The sequence below is a fragment of the Panthera tigris genome, chromosome A3 (assembly GCF_018350195.1).
Source record: "Panthera tigris isolate Pti1 chromosome A3, P.tigris_Pti1_mat1.1, whole genome shotgun sequence".
Classification (NCBI taxonomy): domain Eukaryota; kingdom Metazoa; phylum Chordata; class Mammalia; order Carnivora; family Felidae; genus Panthera; species Panthera tigris.
Window position 1 is genome coordinate 13488002 of NC_056662.1, and position 18389 is coordinate 13506390.

Below are 18389 nucleotides of genomic sequence, written 5' to 3' on the forward strand. Positions count from 1 at the left end.
TTAAAACCAACATTTAATGTAAACTCGATTGAAACTAAATTCATTCTCAATACTATACGTCAATTCCTGAGAATTTTAAATATTGCTCTCAGAAAGACCTTTCCATCATTGAAATTCCACACATTGGCAAGAGAGAGAGAAGAAAAAACCACCTTGCTCGTTATTGTTAAACAGTTGGCCTCCGAGCTGAACAGCAACTCCTGTTCCTCCTGAAGCAAGGGTTTTGTCCTACAGGCTTCATGCCTGTGATGCCCCCCCCACTTGTGAATCAAACTCCTGGAACCAGACAGGCATATGGACAACGGGCAGTCCATCCAGACGGCAAGCACGTATGTTCTGTACTACCCCCCCACACACCCCCAACTCACCTAGATATTAAATACCAATTAACTAAGCAGTCCTGGTGATCGATATTTACACCTTTCTATCAAGATGCACAATTTAGAAAAGCGGCATAATATGAACATTCACAATGAATTTCTATTTGTTTTCTTAAAGGAAGAAACGTGTCTCCTTTATATCATTTTGATCTTTATAAAATATATATATATATTTATATTTATATATCTTTGGATTCAGCAAAAAAGTAGGTACTGGAAATATCACACATTCTAAAAGCAGATGAAACGGATACCAAGGTTTAGAAAAGTGGGGGGTAGGGGTGAGGAGAGGTAGGCAGCCAGAGTACAAAGAGAATTATCCAAAAAAGATAAAAGGGCAATAAAGGTAAAAACAAATTATTTCAAAAGACAGCATCTATTAAAAGAAAGATCAAATTCTTAAGTTTGCACCAATAAAATGAACAAGTAGAAAATATAAAAACTTATAATAAACTTTCTTTTTTTCCCATATAAAAGGGGTGCTGCCTTCCAGTTAGCCTGGAGCTGGGACTGAGGAAAAGAATCAAAAAACTTTTTTTTTTTTTTTTTACTTTTTAAAAGTCAAGAAAGGTAAGAGCACCATTCTGTTTCTCCCCACGCACCCATGACTTAAACGAGGAAAGTTCAGATACCTGACACGGCTGTAACTATTAAGACAGACTCTTACTCAGCTACGCCTCTGTCTCCAGACAGGAGAATGTGTTATCTAAAAAGTACAGGCCACTATGATGGAAGTTGATGGATTTTCAATCTTAGATTTATTTTTAACCGGGTGGTGGGGGAGACGGTGTAAAACCCAAACCTATTCCACTGGTGGTTCTGGAAATACAGGTTTTACTTACACAGAAATCAAAGAAATGAAATGATCTTACCTTCAGAGACACCTAGAAAAATTGCCTAAACACGTATGAAATAAAAATTAACTGGCTCTCAGTTATTGCTAGGAAATTGACACCAAAGCTAGCAGAGACCTTTGAAATTCACAAGACATTTTTAAAACCCAATTTCACTCAGCTATTTGAAGCTAATAAAGTGAACCAGATAGAAGGAATTAAATGGACTTTTTCTCTATCCCCAACGGACTAAAACAAGAGTCAAAGCCTGACAGCAGCACAAAGGGGCAGGGGCAGCGGGTGCAAAGGGACTCGCTCTGCTGGACTCCGGCTCTGGAGCTCGACGACCTGGCTGTCCTGGAGGCTGAGCTCCCTAAGGAACCACCGTGTGGCTCCTCTAGTTCTCAGGGACGAGAACACATCTCAGTGATGAGACAGCCAAGCAGACACCGGAAACCACACATCAAGGGTTCAACCCCTGAGATCTCAATGTGGGGATTTGGGTCCTAGCAACCAAAACCTTACGGAAACTCCTACAACCGATGAAAGGCAACGTATTTCAATTAAAAAACAAAACACTATGAATTGCTATTAATTTATGGACTGCTTAAAATCCAACATTCTTTTTTAAATCGCTTGATCTTTTAAAATTCTTGATTTTTTTTTTTTTTAAGTTTATTTCCCCCTATCTATTCTTTCCCCTAAAATTAACAAAGTGCTTCGTTCTGGTAGAGGAATTTAAAAGTTGAAAATGCCTACATCTAAACAAATGATCTTTTTCGAAAGCATTTAAGATTAAGAGACTGATAGGGAACCATCTAACACTAGGGGGGCGGGGGTGGGGGGAGGTAGGGAGCTGCAGACCACTGCCCCCCACCTCCCCCAGGCCAAAAAATTCAGGGGCTGTCTCTTCTGTTTGCAGCCTCACCACACTGAGCTTACTGAAGTCAACAATGTTAAATATTTAGCTTCACAAACTCTGTAAAAATGAGTTGCCGTGACCTGCAAAAAAGGTATATACATATTTTACATAATACAATATCTTAAAGGTCGTATTTACAAAAGAGAATCTATTCACAGAAACACTGCAAAATTCTGATTCAGAATGCAGTACCTGGCCTTGGGTTTCTGCAGTTTATTTTCAAAAAGCATTATTGCTCTACCATATAGGCAAAGGGTGACACGGGTACTCTCAACGACGACAAAACAATCATAGTTCTCGTCCAACTGATTCGTTCAGACAAAAACCGGGCGGGAATGTGGTTCGCCATTCCTCAAGACCTCCGGAATATTGCATGTATCCGTTACTTTTTAAATAAAGTGCACTCAGCTGCACATTAGCATGTGAAAAAACTGCTACTGCTGCAATTAAATACTGTCATTTCCCCTTCTGCAAAGCCACAGGACATCAAGGACAGTTCTGGAGGCGAAGTATTCTAGGACGTTAGGGACAGAGGAAATTCCTACTTAGGAAAAAGTCCAGGACAACCAAGAACAGGATTGGAGCAACTCAACACGATCAGTATAGGACAAGCCAACTTCTCAGGACAGAGGGTGGGAACACGGAGTATCTGGTAGCGACAAGAACACGTGAGGGCTGGGACTGTCTGCCACAGAGAGACCAGACATCCTAATCTCGCCGTACTTCTCCAGTGTTCTCTAGCCCGCCCACATTCATCTGAAACACTGACAGGCAGAAAGAAGGGACATAGCAGAGTTTTGTGATCAGTAACACTCCGTACCTCCAGAATCACATCCCTAAGAGGCAGAATGTCAACAAAATATTTGTTTTGAATCCCATGATACACAGAAGAAGGAAAAATACAGGTAGACAACGCACTTCAATTTCAAACCCAGTCCTGCTCCAATGACATCACTTGGAATACCCTTCCCAGAGATCAAAGCTGGTTCCCTCTTCAGAGCTGGCAGGTGCGTGGGACGATTCTTTACTTCCAATAGTTCTAGTGCAGTGTCATTTCTACAGTGATTTCCTTGGAGGTGGAGAAGTGTCAGCAATATTTCTGTTAGCAACCAGAAGACACGTGAGTAAAACATATGCTCTGCACAACACAGAAGAATCCACAGGTCTATAATGATGGCCTGCAACCTGACTCTGGCTGACTCCAATTCCTTAGATCTCACATTACCGAAAACATATTTAATGGCCCAATGCCTTCAAACCACAAGTTTTTTCAACCGCTGTAGTTCTGAGTTATACGCCCAAGTTAAAAATCTGCCGAGGACCTTTAGATTACAGTCGCAGTTTGGGTTCTCTCAAGAGAAAAGGAAAAATTTTTTGAGAAAAGTTCAGGCTAGAGCCCCATACCTGATCAGGACCCATGGGCATGCCAGACATGGGCATGGGGTTCACGTTCACCTGTCCCATGGGACCACTGCTGCCATTCATGTGCACCATACCGTACGCTGCGGGGTTCCCCTGGTGGGCAAACGGCTGCTGGGGAAAGGAGCTGTAAAAAGAAGTGTGAAATTACCTCCTGGCTCATTCTAGTAACACCAGACATGCACGCAGAGACCATCACAACTGTCAAACGTTGCTGTACTTAAGCAGAGAACAGGAGGGAGAGAAGATTCCCTGACTGCCTGCCTGCCTTCTAGGTTTCACAGCTGTGTGCAATCAAAGCTTCCTAGGCATGCGTAGGGGAGGAAGAAGCCTCACAATGGATGAGCCAAATACCACACTTTCTAAGATGAACCCAGGCCTTTTGATCTCTCCATCCACACAGGCTTTTGATCTCTCCATCCACACAGAAAAATGCAGAGGTTAATTTCCTGAATTTCTGGGCACTAGAATGTGAATGGCTTTTCAAGTCTCTGTTCTTCACCTGTTCCTGGCCAGGTTTCCTGATGGCCAGCCTTTTATTTCCGAGGACTGATACATGGGCGCGGTCTGAGGGTGCTGCATCATGGGATTCTGGGAGGGCCCCATTCTTGAGGGCATCATTGCATTGGGAGGACTAGACACTCGCCCAAAAGCCGGATCTGGCTGTTGTCCCATCCCTCGAAAAAAAAAAAAAAGAAGAAAAAGCAGAAATTATAATGCGAAAATGGTATCTTCCTTAGAGTATCAACTGTCTATAGAAGCTTTATGTTCTTTTCTAAACGTGGGGGAACGTAAGACAGACAAGATGTAAAGTGCCACAGGATGCTGCCTGCCAGTTCCTCTTGCTTCCCACCAAGACTGGAGGAAGGGGCTCACTGCAGAAAGCATCTGGGTCACCTGAAGAGCTGTTACTTCATGGACATTTCTGTGTGAAAGGGATGCCGCTTCCTGCTGTTCACATCACTGTCCCTCTGTCCCAAGCTGGCAGGAGTGCACTGAAAATATGATTTCCCCAAAAGATACCTCTATCCCCGTTCCTACCGTGTTCCTAGTCTCTCTCAAAGACTGACCTGAAAAGGTAATGTGTATTATTGTAATTAATACACCCAAGTCACCAAGGAGAGGAACCCAGAAGCCTACCCAGCACTCCTTTGTGGCCAAGGGCTCAGACTGTAGGGTTCTACCACACTGGGACATATTGTGGGGGGGGAGAATGACCAAGGGCTCAGACTGTAGAGTTCTACCACAATGGGACATACTGGGGGGGGGGGGGGGGGGGATTGTCTTTCTTCCAAATCAAGACATGGGGAGCTGAAAAAAACAAGACCTGAAAAAAAATAAAAATGCTTAACCCTGATAGAACATCTACCTCAATTACAATCACCTGTGCACCACCAGAAACATTTTGGTGTGTTTCTTTCAACGAATCAGGTTCTCTCCATTCGGACTACCCCCTCTGTGATGCTGCATGACCATCATCTCTTGTTTGGGGTGCTCTAATTGTCCTCCCTTCTTCCACTCTCTCTTCTCGCCTTCTAACGGACATGCCTCACAGGCCCGATGACCTCTCCCCAGTGCAAACATGTCTATTAACATTCAGTGACTCCCCACTGCCTTCAGAATATCACCAAAACTCTTCATCTGATCCGGCCTCTGCTTGTCCCTTGTCTGCCTCATCGGTCACCATACCCTTTGTTCTGTTGTTTTTAGTTAATTCTGTCTTCCTTGTGACTAACAGAGGGAGTAAATAGGATTTTGTGTTTAACATGCAACAGACCTATGAATCTTATGACCTTAGTAATGTCACTCCGGGGAAGACATTCTCGCTGTCAAATTTACCATAATTTGGCGGGTATGGAAACTGCTGGGGAGGGGCTTGTGGCATCACGGGCCCTGCCAAGACCCCATCCATGCTGGGGGAAGCGGTCACGTTGGGCGGTGGGCTGAAGGCCTGGGTTTGCTGCTGCTGCTGTTGCTGCTGCTGCATCATCATGGCCACCCTCTGCTGTCGGAAGTGATGACTGAGCAGCTCTCTGCTGCGCTGGGCAACCATCTGGGCATTAAGAAAACCCTGCTGATACCCCAAAAAGGAATGTAATTACACAGAGCCAGAACCAGCCAATTCCATACATGTAGTACCACCACAATACATTAGGTGCGAAAAATCACCCGATGCCTCTCTTCACAAAAAAGGAAAAATGCACGTTTCTCATCACGGTAAAGGCGTTCCGGCGAGGCGACGAGGTGCAGAACAGGGACCTGGAAACTGTTCAGGCGAGTCGTCAAGCTTTAACACAGAAAACATTTCTCAAAGTGAGAGAACACTGAAGGGTAGAATGTGAGGACAAACTTTTCAGAAAATATGAAATAAAACTACAAGAAGGAAAAAGGCAGCAGTAAGAGTGCAGGAGGAGGGGAGGCACAACAGAGCACTCCCCAAAAGAATGGGGTTACCCTCCGGTAAGCAGGAATCTACCCCAGAAAGGGCCTGTATAGTCTCCTTAAAGCTTCTGAAGGGAGAGACGGAGGGTTAGGAGCAGCGGTCTGGAGGGTCCGGAGGTACATGGTCCAAGCCCAGAACCAAAGAGCTGATCTGGGCCCCATCAGCTAGAAGAGAACATCTCCAAAAGGCAAACTCATCTTTTTGGAGGGCACCCTAACTCAGCTTACTCAAACTGTTACCGTCAAAGTACTTCCGAGTAGGCTTAAGACAGTAAATACTGGGCATTTCACAGTGGGTTGTTTCTCTACAGTAATTATGAACAGAATTTCCAACCACAGTAGAGGACTTCCGGGTGGTCATCTGCCTCGTGCACATTAATACCGTAGAATAGTCTCCACCTTGGGCTGGAGGTACAGAGAACTTGAACATCATCCTTCCCACTATGGGAAACAGGTCATCTCAGAGGTGATCCTTGAGAGTAGGATTATGTATTATTTATTTTCTTCTTATAACCTCAGATTTTACCCGGCGAGCACGTGGTTTCAAAACCCAGAAACAGAAGTTTCCAGATTTACTGAATTCCTAAAAAGTAAGTGATAGCTGTTTTCACAACACAGCAAATGATCACAAAGGGAATTAATTAGAAAACACAAAATAGCAGTTTTAATAAAAGAACCTCTCCTCCTGACTCTTCCTCATCACCAGCAAGACAGAAGAATGGAAGAGGGAGTGTGAGGAGATCGTGGAATGATTTCTTACACCAGAAACTTGCTGTAACACACGTTTACTGAGGGCCAGTCGTGGAGCAGGCCCCACAGCAATGCACTTGGAGAGGTCTGTTCTCACCTGGGGATTTACCTGGGGCTGCATCATGGGCCTCATCACCGCAGCACCCCCGGCAGTGGGGCTTTCCATTTTCATTTCCAGCGCCTGACGGCTCTGATTCAAAAACTGGGGAGAGACAGGCCGGTTAGGGTGGAAGTTGACTATGTCGATGAGCCCCAAACAGCTTTCCAAATCCTCGGCACCACCCGGAGAGGTCACGATGCCACCTCCAACCCGTTAACCTGGTCACATCACATCTACACGGAACCCGCACGCTTCCAAACACTTCAAAACAAATTCAGGCTGAGGGCGGCCTGGCTGGCTCAGTCAGTGGAGCATGCAACTCTTGACCTCAGGGTTCTAAATTCAAGCCCCACGTTGGGTGTAGAGATTACTTAAAAATAAAGATGTAAAATCTTTTAAAAAAAAAGGGGGGGGGGGGGGCCCTGGGTGGCTCAGTCAGCTAAGCGTCTAACTCGATCTCAGCTCAGGTCTTGATCTCAGGGTCGTGAGTTCAAGCCCTGTGTTCAAAAAAGTTCAGGCTGAAAAGTCCTTGGCAAGCATTTGAAGCTTTATTTGGCGTCAGGAGGAAAAGTAAAAGTGTAATTGTGCAGCTTAAAGACGATCTTTGGGGCACCTGGGTGGCTCAGTCAGTTAAGCCCCTGGCTTTGGCTGAGGTCATGATCTCACAGTTCATGGGTTCGAGCCACAGATCAGAGCCTGAAGTCTGCTTCACATTCTGTGCTTCCTCTCTCTCTCTCTCTGCGCCTCCCTCGCTTCTGCGCAAGCGCTCACTTTCTCAAAAATAAACAAACATTAAAAAAAAAAAAAAAAAGACGATCTTCAAAAGAAACTCGAAGGATTCATAAAGTGAGATTTTTCCCTGGAATTATTTAGGTCATTAGAGAAATAGCTTTAACTTGCTCAAACTAATAGTGAATGAACTTCCTCTTCTATTAGCTTTTCCCAGGTAACTTTTAGAGGAAAGAAGGGGTGAAAAGCCAAATGATACCATGCACGTATGAGCACAGCTTCTCAGGGTACCTACGCTGACTTTGAGGAATGTGGAGGCACTAGCACAGTCTGTGGCTCGCTGGACTCCACACTCACTCAGCTGCTTACATGGTTCCGTTCTGCCACATTCACTAACTCAGCACAAACAATGTGAGTAATTAAATTTTAAAAGATTTGTTGGGCATTAAGGAAACAATAAAAAAGAGAAATCTTATCTTAGAATGTTAAGAGAGCTCAAGTTTCACAAAACACCTAGAAAGCAGAGGTTCCATAAAACGAATGTGCAAATCATGGGGCTCGTAGGTGGCTCAGCTGAGCGTCCAAGTCTTGATTTCAGCTCAGGTCATGATCCCACAGTTCCTGAGATCAAGCCCCACGTCGGACTCCGCACTGACAGCACGGCTGCTCGGGATTCTCTCTCTCCCTCTCTTTGCACCTCCCTCACTGTGTGTGTGCATATGCACGTGTGTGTGGGAGCACATGTGCGCATGAACACTCTCAAAATAAGTACATAAGGGGGCGACTGGGTGGCTCAGTCGGTTGAGCGGCCGACTTCCGCTCAGGTCATGATCTCATGGTCTGTGAGTTCGAGCCCCGCATCGGGCTCTGTGCGGTCTGACCGCTCAGAGCCTGGAGCCTGTTTCAGATTCTGTGTCTCCCTCTCTCTGACCCTCCCCCGTTCATGTTCTGTCTCTCTCTGTCTCAAAAATAAATAAACGTTAAAAAAAAAATTTTTTTTTTAAAAATAAGCAAATAAGTAAGTAAATAAATAAATAAATAAGTAAAATAGAAATCATCTACCTCAAGGCACCTGGTCAGCTCAGTCAGTCAAGCGTCTGACTCCTGATTTCAGCTCAGGTCACGATCTCATGATTTGTGGGTCTGAGCCTTGCATCAGGCTCTCTGCACTGACAACACAGAGCCTGCTTGGGATTCCCTCTCTTTCTCTCTGCCCCCCCCCCAACACCCCCCCACTCACTCTCACTCTCTCAAAATGAATAAACTTAAAAAAAAAAATCATCTATCTCTAAAACTAATGAAGCCATCAAGAAATACTCTTCTCCTCCAAGGGCAATCCTGACATTTTTTACTTTTTAACCTGCACAACAGAACAATCTTATCCAACTCCCACAGGACCGCTCCCTAACAAGGAACATCTATACAAACAAAACATTACAGAGAAGTCGAAACAAAAGGACTTTTAGTTGACAAGGGACAGCTGGTTACCTGCTGGCCCTGCAGCCTCTGCTGAAGCTGCATTCGGAGTTGCTTGGGGGTGTTTGTCCGAGGTCTCATGATATTGGCCCGCGGGTGCATTCCTTGCAGAGGAAAACTGCCTTGTTGGCTCATCTGACTCATCATGGAGTTAAAAGATGGTGATTGTCCCTGAAGATTAAAGCCTCCTTGCATTGGAGGCCCCTGTGCTGCATACGTCTGCCCATATAATGCCGCCTTCTGATCCATCATTACTGCCGCTTCTTGGCCTTGGAAGGCATCCTGTTTGGACTCCAAAGCTTGTCCCTAAAACATTAAACACATAAATGAACAATGAAGTACATCTGAGAAAGCGACAGAAATCAAATGCTCCAAGGAAGGTAAAACATAAAGTCAATGCATACGAACAAGGATGTCACAGAATTCCAAAGGCAAAATCAAGTTTCTTGTCTGAAGTCTGTAAGAATCCAGATCATGACCCATCTTTTCACAGATGTGTCCTAGTGCCTAGCTCAAAGTCTCACATGGACACTCAAGTATCTGGAGAAAGACTATTTGTTCCAGACCACATTTCTGTACCAACACAGACCAAGCCAAGTACAAAATAAACTAATTAAAACCACAGGGATCAACTGATTCCCACACAATTTCATACAAAAATGTTTCTGACAGTGGTTAGAAGTGGTTTTGGTAGAGACAGGGCAAATCAACCGAAGCTCATATCCCCCGAGGCTACTGCTAGCTGCATACACAAAACCTAAAGGTGGTCATTCGCTACTATTTGGCCTTAACACGCCAGAGGGACTGTTAAGAAACCCATTCATTCAACAAGATTTGTAAGTGCCTGCTATGTGCCGGCATCACCTCTCTGCATGCTAAGAATGTCTCCAAAATAAAGTCCAGCAGCTGACAGCAAAAGCAGTGACACAAACATTCCAGGGGCGCCTGGGTGGCTTAGTCAGTTAAGCATCCGACTTCGGCTCAGGTCATGATCTCACGGTCTGTGAGTTCGAGCCCCGCGTCGGGCTCTGTGCTGACAGCTCAGGGCCTGGAGCCTGCTTCGGATTCTGTGTCTCCCTCTCTCTCGGCCCCTCCCCAGCTCACACTCTGTCTCTGTCTCTCTCAAAAATAAAATAAACAAACGGGGCGCCTGGGTGGCGCAGTCGGTTAAGCGTCCGACTTCAGCCAGGTCACGATCTCGTGGTCCGTGAGTTCGAGCCCCGCGTCAGGCTCTGGGCTGATGGCTCGGAGCCTGGAGCCTGTTTCCGATTCTGTGTCTCCCTCTCTCTCTGCCCCTCCCCCGTTCATGCTCTGTCTCTCTCTGTCCCAAAAATAAATAAAAAACGTTGAAAAAAAAATTTAAAAAAAATAAAATAAAATAAAATAAACATTAAAAAATGTTCTAAAAAAGAATTCTGCAGGAGGGAAGAGCTGCCACGCTAAGACAAGAAGAGCCTGTCAGATACTGCATTCACCTTTACCGTCCTATCCACGGGCACAGAAGGCCAAGTATGCAGGCAACAGTCTCGTCCCAAAACACACTTCACCCCACTGTGACGGCGACACCACCCTCGATCTCCCTACCCCCCTGATCTCCCCTTTGGAGGCACGTTAAGAGTTCATCAGGGTTCAGTCCTCGGACCTTTTTCCTCTCATTACATTTTCTATTTTGGTCTCCTCATCTACTAGTGACGACTGCTGAACTTGCCTCCGGCTCAAGTGTCTCCGAGTTCTAATTCTGCTTACGCAGATGGCTACTTAACATCTTTACCTGGATATCTCAGGCATCTCAGACTTCACGTGTAGAAAACACAGGTAGTGGTTCCAAAGAGTCCCTCGCCCAAAAGACCCAATTCTCCTCCAATCTTCCCTCATGGCAACATGACAACACCATTTGCCCAGAACTAAAGCCAGCAATCTGGAATCCTCACATTCTCCCCCCTTTTTTAATGTTTTATTTTTGGGAGAAAGCGTGAGCAGGGTAGGAGCATAGAGAGAGGGGTACAGAGGATCTGAAGCAGGCTCTGCACTGACAGCAGCAAGCCCGATGAAGGGTTTGAACTCACAAACTGTGAGATCGTGACCTGAGCCAAAGTCGGACGCTCAGCCGACTGAGCCACCCAAGTGCCCCCCTCTCCCTTTCCAAGCACGTGTGTGCATACACGGTCCACCAAGTCCTGTCAGTTTTCTTCCAGGACACATTATGCATCCTTCCCTTCTTCCATTCCATAGCTGTGACCCTCTCTAAGACACTTTCTTGGACTCTTGTAGTAACTGACATCTATGTGTCTACTCTGTCCCCTCATACCAATTCCCCTCCCCAGAGAGCCACCTGAAATATATTTCTATAAAGTAAATCACACTGTAAGTGAAACATGGATCGATCATGCATATTTACCTCCTTTCTCTTGCTAACTCTACTAAAATACCAGCGAAGAATTTAAAAGGTAGTATTTATCCACAAAACAATGAGAATAAGGAAGGCAACAAGATAAATATTTCAACAGGTATTTGCAAGACAGGAAAAGAGAGGAGTAACCAACTCAAGAGAGTAGGCACCGGGGCACCTGGGTGGCTCACTAAGTGTCCAACTTTGGCTCAGGTCATGATCTCGCAGTTTGTGGGTTCGAGCCTCAAGTCAGGCTCTGTGCTGACAGCTCAGAGCCTGGAGCCTGCTTAGGATTCTGTGTCTCCCACTCTCTCTCTCTCTCTTCCTCTCTCTCAAAAATAAATAAAACATTAGAAAATTAAGAGAGAGAGAGAGAGAGAGAGAGAGAGAGAGAGAGAGAGAGAGAGAGAGAGAGAAAGAGAGAAAGAGAAAGTAGGCACTAACGTGTCTGTGGAGAAAAACACACGTAAGACACCGAGCCAACGACAGGCTCCACTGGGACGGCAGAGGCTCAGGCAAAGTGCTCGAACGGGGCTGGTAAGGAATCTGGGCAGAGAGCAGGGGGCAGCCACCTCCCTGCCCTCCACCTGTCCCCCGACTCCGCACAGCTACGTGGCCGTACTTTCCACCTACTCCCTCGGCAACCTCAGTTCTGGGACACCAGGCACAGTGGAGGGCAAGGGTAGGCAGAGCCTGAAAACAGGAAGTCTTATTTATGATTTCTAGTAAAATTTTTATTTTTATAATTTTGTATCTTAATACTATGGTATCATCTACTCGCACCCCCAGCCCAGTTCCCAAAATACAATCAGGTAATAAATTCCCAGGTGAGAAAAACTGTAAAGTGGGAGTAGGAGGGGAGATGTATCAATGGCTCTAGATGTTGAATTCTGGGGAGTCCTGAAATAAAAGGGCCAGCCCCTGACCAACCACTTTCAGTGACGACTGATCCTTTTTAATACATCATACTTAAATATAAAAAGATAGCCAAGGATCACCAGGTATCTGACAAAGACAGCTTTCAACATGAAAGTGACTCAAATAAAACGTTACTCAGAGACAAGAAAAATAGAGATTAAAAAACAGAGATTCAGTGTAATACCCAGGGTAACATGTCAATCAACACCCAAGAAGAAAAAAACAGAAGAGATAAAATTATTAAAGAAATGATACCAAATGACATGTCTGTAAGCTTTACTAATATTCAGCCTCATTACTAACAAATGCAATTAAAACTCACGAGTCACCAAACAGAGAGAGAGGGAGGCAAACCACAAGAGACTCTTAAATACAGAGAACAAACTGAGGGTGGATGGCGGGGGGAGGGGCGGGCGGGAGAGGGGAAAATGGGTGATGAGCACTGAGGAGGGTGCTTGTTGGGATGAGCACTGGGTGTTGTATGTAACTGATGAACCATGGGAATCTACCCCCAAAACCAAGGGCGCACACTGTACATTAGCCAATTTGACAAATTATATTAAAAAAATGAAAACACTAGTGTATTAGGAACTGAAAACAAAACTCACTAGTTAAAAAAAAAAGACAGGACACAGAAAATGCCCCCAAACCAAAAAGATTATCTGTGCACTTGATATACAGCAGAATGAATGAAACAAGGCCCATACCAAGATAAGGTTTCCTGCAATTTCAGAGAAAAAGTTCCTGAATAATTCCAAACAGAAAAAACTAATCACACATAAAAACAGGAATCAGACTGACTATGAGTCAATGGCAACAATGGATGCCAGAAAGCTATCAAACAATTCTTTCAGAATGCTAAGAAAAAATTATTTTCAACCCAAAATTTAATGCAGGAGAGTGGAATAAAAGATATTTTCAGACTTTATCCCATGCAGTGGGGTGGAGAAATTAACAGAAACTGTGTTTCAACAAAACAAAGGAATAAAGCAAGAGGGAAAACCACTTGGGACCAGAGCTGGGAGATCTGACACAGAAAAGCGTCTAGACCTGCCTCTCAGGACAGAGTAAAGCAGACCAACGGAGAATCACAAGAGGGAAGCAAGGAACTGAAGAATTACCTAAAAATGTGTCTGAATACGTGAAGAAAAAATTAAGAGAAATTTTACAGTTCCGCTGCAGTATTTGGAAAGGATCAGAAATGTGTAAAAACAAAGCAAATCAAAAAGGAAGGCAGCTGGGGCACCTGGCTGGCTCAGTCGGTTAAGCATCTGACTCTTGGTTTTGGCTCAGGTCATGATCTCTCAGTTTCACGAATTTGAGCCCCGCATCAGTGCAGAGCCTGCTTGAGATTCTCTCTCTCCCTCTCTCCGCCCCTCCTCCACTCATGCTGTCTCTGTCTGTCTCTCTCTCTCAAAATAAATAAACAAAAACAAAAAACAAACAAACAAAAAAAGGGCAATTAACTCAAAATCAGACAAACCAAAACCAAAATCCTATACAAACTATACCTGGCTCAGCAAGGAGTCAAATTAATATAAATATTGACCACCTATTTAACAACAAAAGACATAATTATTCTGGGAGTACTATGTAATGCGTATGGATGTGGAGAAAGGGGAGCTAAATACAGATCCACAATTTATCTGAAATTCCAAAAAAAAATCCAAAAAAAAAAAGTTCTAAAAAAAAGCAACACAATTTTTCATCTGTATTAAATGTATTTAATAGCAAAACTTGATCTGAACTTAATGAAGCAATACATAATCTCTAGATGTCTCATTTGGGGTGACTATTTTGCTATAAAAATATTAGCATGTATGATGACCGGCTACTGCCTAAAACTACAATATTGCTCAAAACTCCACCAGGGGCATCACAGAGTATGTGGCACATACGCACCACTTGATCTTTCTAAATCCCAAAATTCCTGAGCCCCAAGTTCTCAGATAAGGGACTATGAATGCACAGTCAACTATCCTATCAGGAAATCAACAGATACAGATTGAAGTTGATGAAGGACAGTTGCACAAGCATATTACTTAGAATATTCCCAAAATAAAGAGTTGAGTTTCACTATCTCTGACTAGGGTAAATGTGCATGATTCTTCAAAGAGTATATTTCTGTATCATTTCAAAGTTACAAACACAGATTACTTGGCAAAAATAACAATTAGGGATGCCTGGACCGCTTAGTCGGTTAAGTGTCTGACTTTGGCTCGGGTCATGTTCTCACGGTTCATGAGTTCGAGACCCCACATGGGGGTCTCTGCTGTCAACACAGAACCTGCTTCGGATCTTCTGTACCCATCCTCTCTCTGCCCCTCCCCCCCCCCAACTCTCTCTCTCCCCCTCAAAATAAATGAACTTAAAAAAAATTAAAATTAAAAATAACAAAAAAGAAAAGCAAATCTCTTCATTACCCTGCTTAAAATCTTTTATGGCTTCCCAATATAGCAGAAAAATGGAAGACTCCTTAAGATGGCTTTGTGGAACCTAACCTCCACTGACCTCTCCTCCCCAACATCATCCTACAGCAATCCCTCCCCTTCTCTCGTGGACTTTTAGTCACTTTGTTGAACCCCCAAGCCCTTCTCTGCCTGAGGACCTTTGAGTTAGCCATACCCCTTATGGAACATTCTCCCCCTCGCTGTGTTCTGAGCTGGCTCCAACTCACCCTTCAAACATCAACTGACATGCCATCTCCCCAGAAAAAGCTTTCCTGACCGTTCACTCGAGTCCCCAGTAATTCTTCATCTCATCATCCTGGACTTGAAAACACAAACATTTTTAAACTAAAGAACAAAACTACAAACAAGTCCCCACTGAAAAGAAACTGGGAAAACGATTTAAACGTAGGAGACAAGTTAACAGCCTTCAAATGGTAGCTCAGATAGAGGGCATTTTTTGAGTAAAATCTGGACACCCCGTCCACACCCCAAGAAAAGGTTCTTTTACGATAGTCTCCTAGTGTCCTAGGCCTTTCCTGCTAATCTCTACCCTACCGTGTCTGCTGCTATCCAGGTGGCTCCTTGCCTGATGCTTGCCTGTCCAATGGGATGTGAGCTTCGGGAGCAGGAACTCGTTTGTTCACTACTTCCCCTCAGCCTCTAACACTAACTGGCATATAGAAGGTAAATATTTGTTAAATGAAAGAATCAATAAATCAATAAGTAAACCTACATAAATAACGTACTGTTGCATATCAAGAAAAACTCCATCAGAAAACTATTTTTAAAACACATATAAAAAAAAAACATAAAATACGTTCTATCTTGCAATCAACAAAATACAATTTAAGACAAACATCTTTGGGGCACCTGGCTGGCTTAGTTGGTACAGTATGACACTCCTGATCTTAGGGTTTTCAGTTCAAAATTCACGGTGGGTGTACAGGTTACTCAAATCTTTAAAAAAATAAATAAAACAAGCACCTTTGTTGCCCAACAGACTGAAAAAGATTTAAAAGAATAATCATGCTCTGTATCTGTTTCACCACTTGCTTGTCCACACTATGTGTGTCTTCATCTACGTGGGCCACAGCACAGTGCTTGTGAGGGTTAGGAACTCCAATCATCACTCTCCATGAACACAGTGAGGTAACACAAGTGATCGGAAAGATACACATACAGGCATTCTTGTGCATGGCTTCATGAATGTATGCACACACGTGTGCACATACACACTTCCATTTCCATGTTAATGCTACCTACTTGATTCACAAGTTCAGGGATGCCCAGAGCTCTGTCAATTTCTTCCAAGCCTGTGGCATCTGTGTTGCTCAAGAGAGTGTGTAGCTGGTCCAACAACGCTCGTTCATCACTCTGCCCTTCCAGGTTAGAAGGTGGCCCAAGAAGATCATCCAGGGAATTCCTAAGAAGTGGCCTAAACAGAGACTTGCAATCAATGCCAGTGGTGCTTTTCCTCTTACACACACACACACACACACACACACACACACACACACTCACTCTCTCTCTCTCTCACCACACACGTTTTTAATATACAGTAATACCTTAATTATTACAAGTAGAAACAATAAACCAACTTGGTTGGTTAAGAGAGAAGAGCAAATGTCACCAACTTAAATTGAAGGCCCACAATTTTAACCTTCCGCCAGGCCATCTACAGTTACCACATCTAGCTTACACATGCCTAGCACACACTCCCACCACCAAAGGTAACTGCTAGATCCCTACACATTTAGGGGACAGCAGAGGCTGAGGAGGATGGAACAGGGTGCTAGTCTCAAGATCATACAAGAACAGAGGTGGTCATGGTTATGATATTTGTTAAGTTGAAGTAACCCACAAAGGACTAGAAAAAAAGAAAAAAACACAAATGTTCAACCATCAGCAAACTGAGCCTGGGACCTGCCAAAATAACTTTTTGTTCCCCGTGGCCACAAAGCTCACGTGTTAACAAGTACAATACAAATCCCATTTACCCACAATACGGTGCCATAGCCCTCCAACACATCAGAAGGGCATGGACCTAGATACTCATTCTGCCTCAGGAAAAATTCTGTGGCGAGGCTATTTGTTCTCCACTGGGTAGAGAAGCACTGAAGCTAATAAACGCACAAAGCTACACCACTGTCCCCCCAACAGATCAAGCCGTTTTTTCTTTATTGCAGAACTGAAGGCAGAACTGACACTGACAGGTGGCTTCTTTCATGCAAATGAGTAACTGATCAAGCTAAACAAAAACAGAAGACACACAATCTTTCACAGAAACAGAGTGCTGTGGTGCACTTTCACCATCATCCCTGAAATGCCCAGGTGGCAACCAGGCACCTCGGTCACAGTGAGTTTTTCTCATTCTCTTTCAGGTTTGCTCCTGTGCTCTGAGCATTTTCTAGATAATCCAATGCTAACATCTTCTACAGAGTCACATAATAAAGCCTCACCTATTTTGAGTCCCATGAGAGCCTTGTTCCACGGACAACATGCCATCTGGCCAGGAACCCGGCTGGTTGGACGGTGCTGCCTGGCCATACGGACTGACCCCCATTCCCATGGGAATTTCACCAGGCCCTGGTGGAGGAAAAAGAGGGGATGCATTTTCAAAGAAGGCAAGAGCAAACACCGCCCCGTGTCATCTCACTTTCTCTTTTGGCGAAGGGGACGCTTACGCATTTGAAGCATCTGCTGCTGTGGTGGCTGCTGTGGCGGCAACGCCGGCCTCGCACCTGGGATGCCAGCGGACCGAAGGGGCAATGTGGGCATCGAGCCGCTCACTGCAGGTCTGGGTAAAGAAGCGTTGTAATCCGCTCCTGGTCTTCCCACGGAGTTTGAACTCAAAGGCTCCATTCTGCTCGTCTTTGAGCTTGGCAAGCCCCAGTCTCCCGAGGAAGCAGTCGGATTCACAGTCACATTTCTGTTTGGTCCACCTAAAACAGGTAGAAATGATTACGTCTTTTCCAGATTATCATGAAATCCTTGCTGTGTAAGTACCGTCATTACACATGAACTTAACCAAAAATAAAAATAAAATAAAAGCTTTGTCATCCTAAATATAGGACTGGCCAACTATGAAGACTATTTTTTTAAAGACATTTTTTGAGGGGCGCCTGGGTGGCTCAGTGGGTTAAGCGTCCGACTTCAGCTGAGGTCACGATCTCACGGTCCGTGAGTTCGAGCCCCACGTCGGGCTCTGGGCTGATGGCTCAGAGCCTGGAACCTGCTTCCGATTCTGTGTCTCCCTGTCTTTCTCTGCCCCTCCCTCGTTCATGCTCTGTCTCTCTCTGTCTCAAAAATGAATAAACGTTAAAAAAAATAAAATTAAAGTTAAACTTTAAAAAAATAAGTAAATAAATAAAGACATTTTTTGATGGGCAACTGTTGCCATGTATTCATTACAAGTTAGAAAAGGTCTCAGACCGAAAGCTTCCTTAAGAGTTTAAATAGCCAGGGGCGCCCGGGTGGCTCGTTCGGTTAAGCATTAGGCGTATTTCAGCTCAGGTCATGATCTCATAGTTCATGGGATCAAGCCCCACATCGGGATCTGTGCTGTCAGCACAGAACCTGCT

General features: G+C 44.5%; 1 protein-coding gene across 12 annotated transcripts in view; it reads right to left on the reverse strand.

Moving 5' to 3' along the window:
- Window positions 1-358: 358 nt before the first annotated feature.
- Window positions 359-18389, reverse strand: part of NCOA3 (nuclear receptor coactivator 3) — a 136428-nt gene continuing 118397 nt past the window's right edge. For 3 of the 12 annotated variants that reach the window (XM_042980212.1, XM_042980213.1, XM_042980210.1), the window contains 9 exons: window positions 17493-17750; window positions 17268-17394; window positions 16072-16243; window positions 9064-9357; window positions 6844-6948; window positions 5394-5628; window positions 4057-4231; window positions 3540-3681; window positions 359-3234 (listed from right to left, as the gene is read on the reverse strand). In XM_042980212.1, the coding sequence (XP_042836146.1) occupies window positions 3223-3234; window positions 3540-3681; window positions 4057-4231; window positions 5394-5628; window positions 6844-6948; window positions 9064-9357; window positions 16072-16243; window positions 17268-17394; window positions 17493-17750 (1520 nt within the window). In that variant the 3' untranslated portion in view covers window positions 359-3222. The other 9 variants (XM_042980219.1, XM_042980218.1, XM_042980217.1 and 6 more) reach the window with 6 other exon arrangements.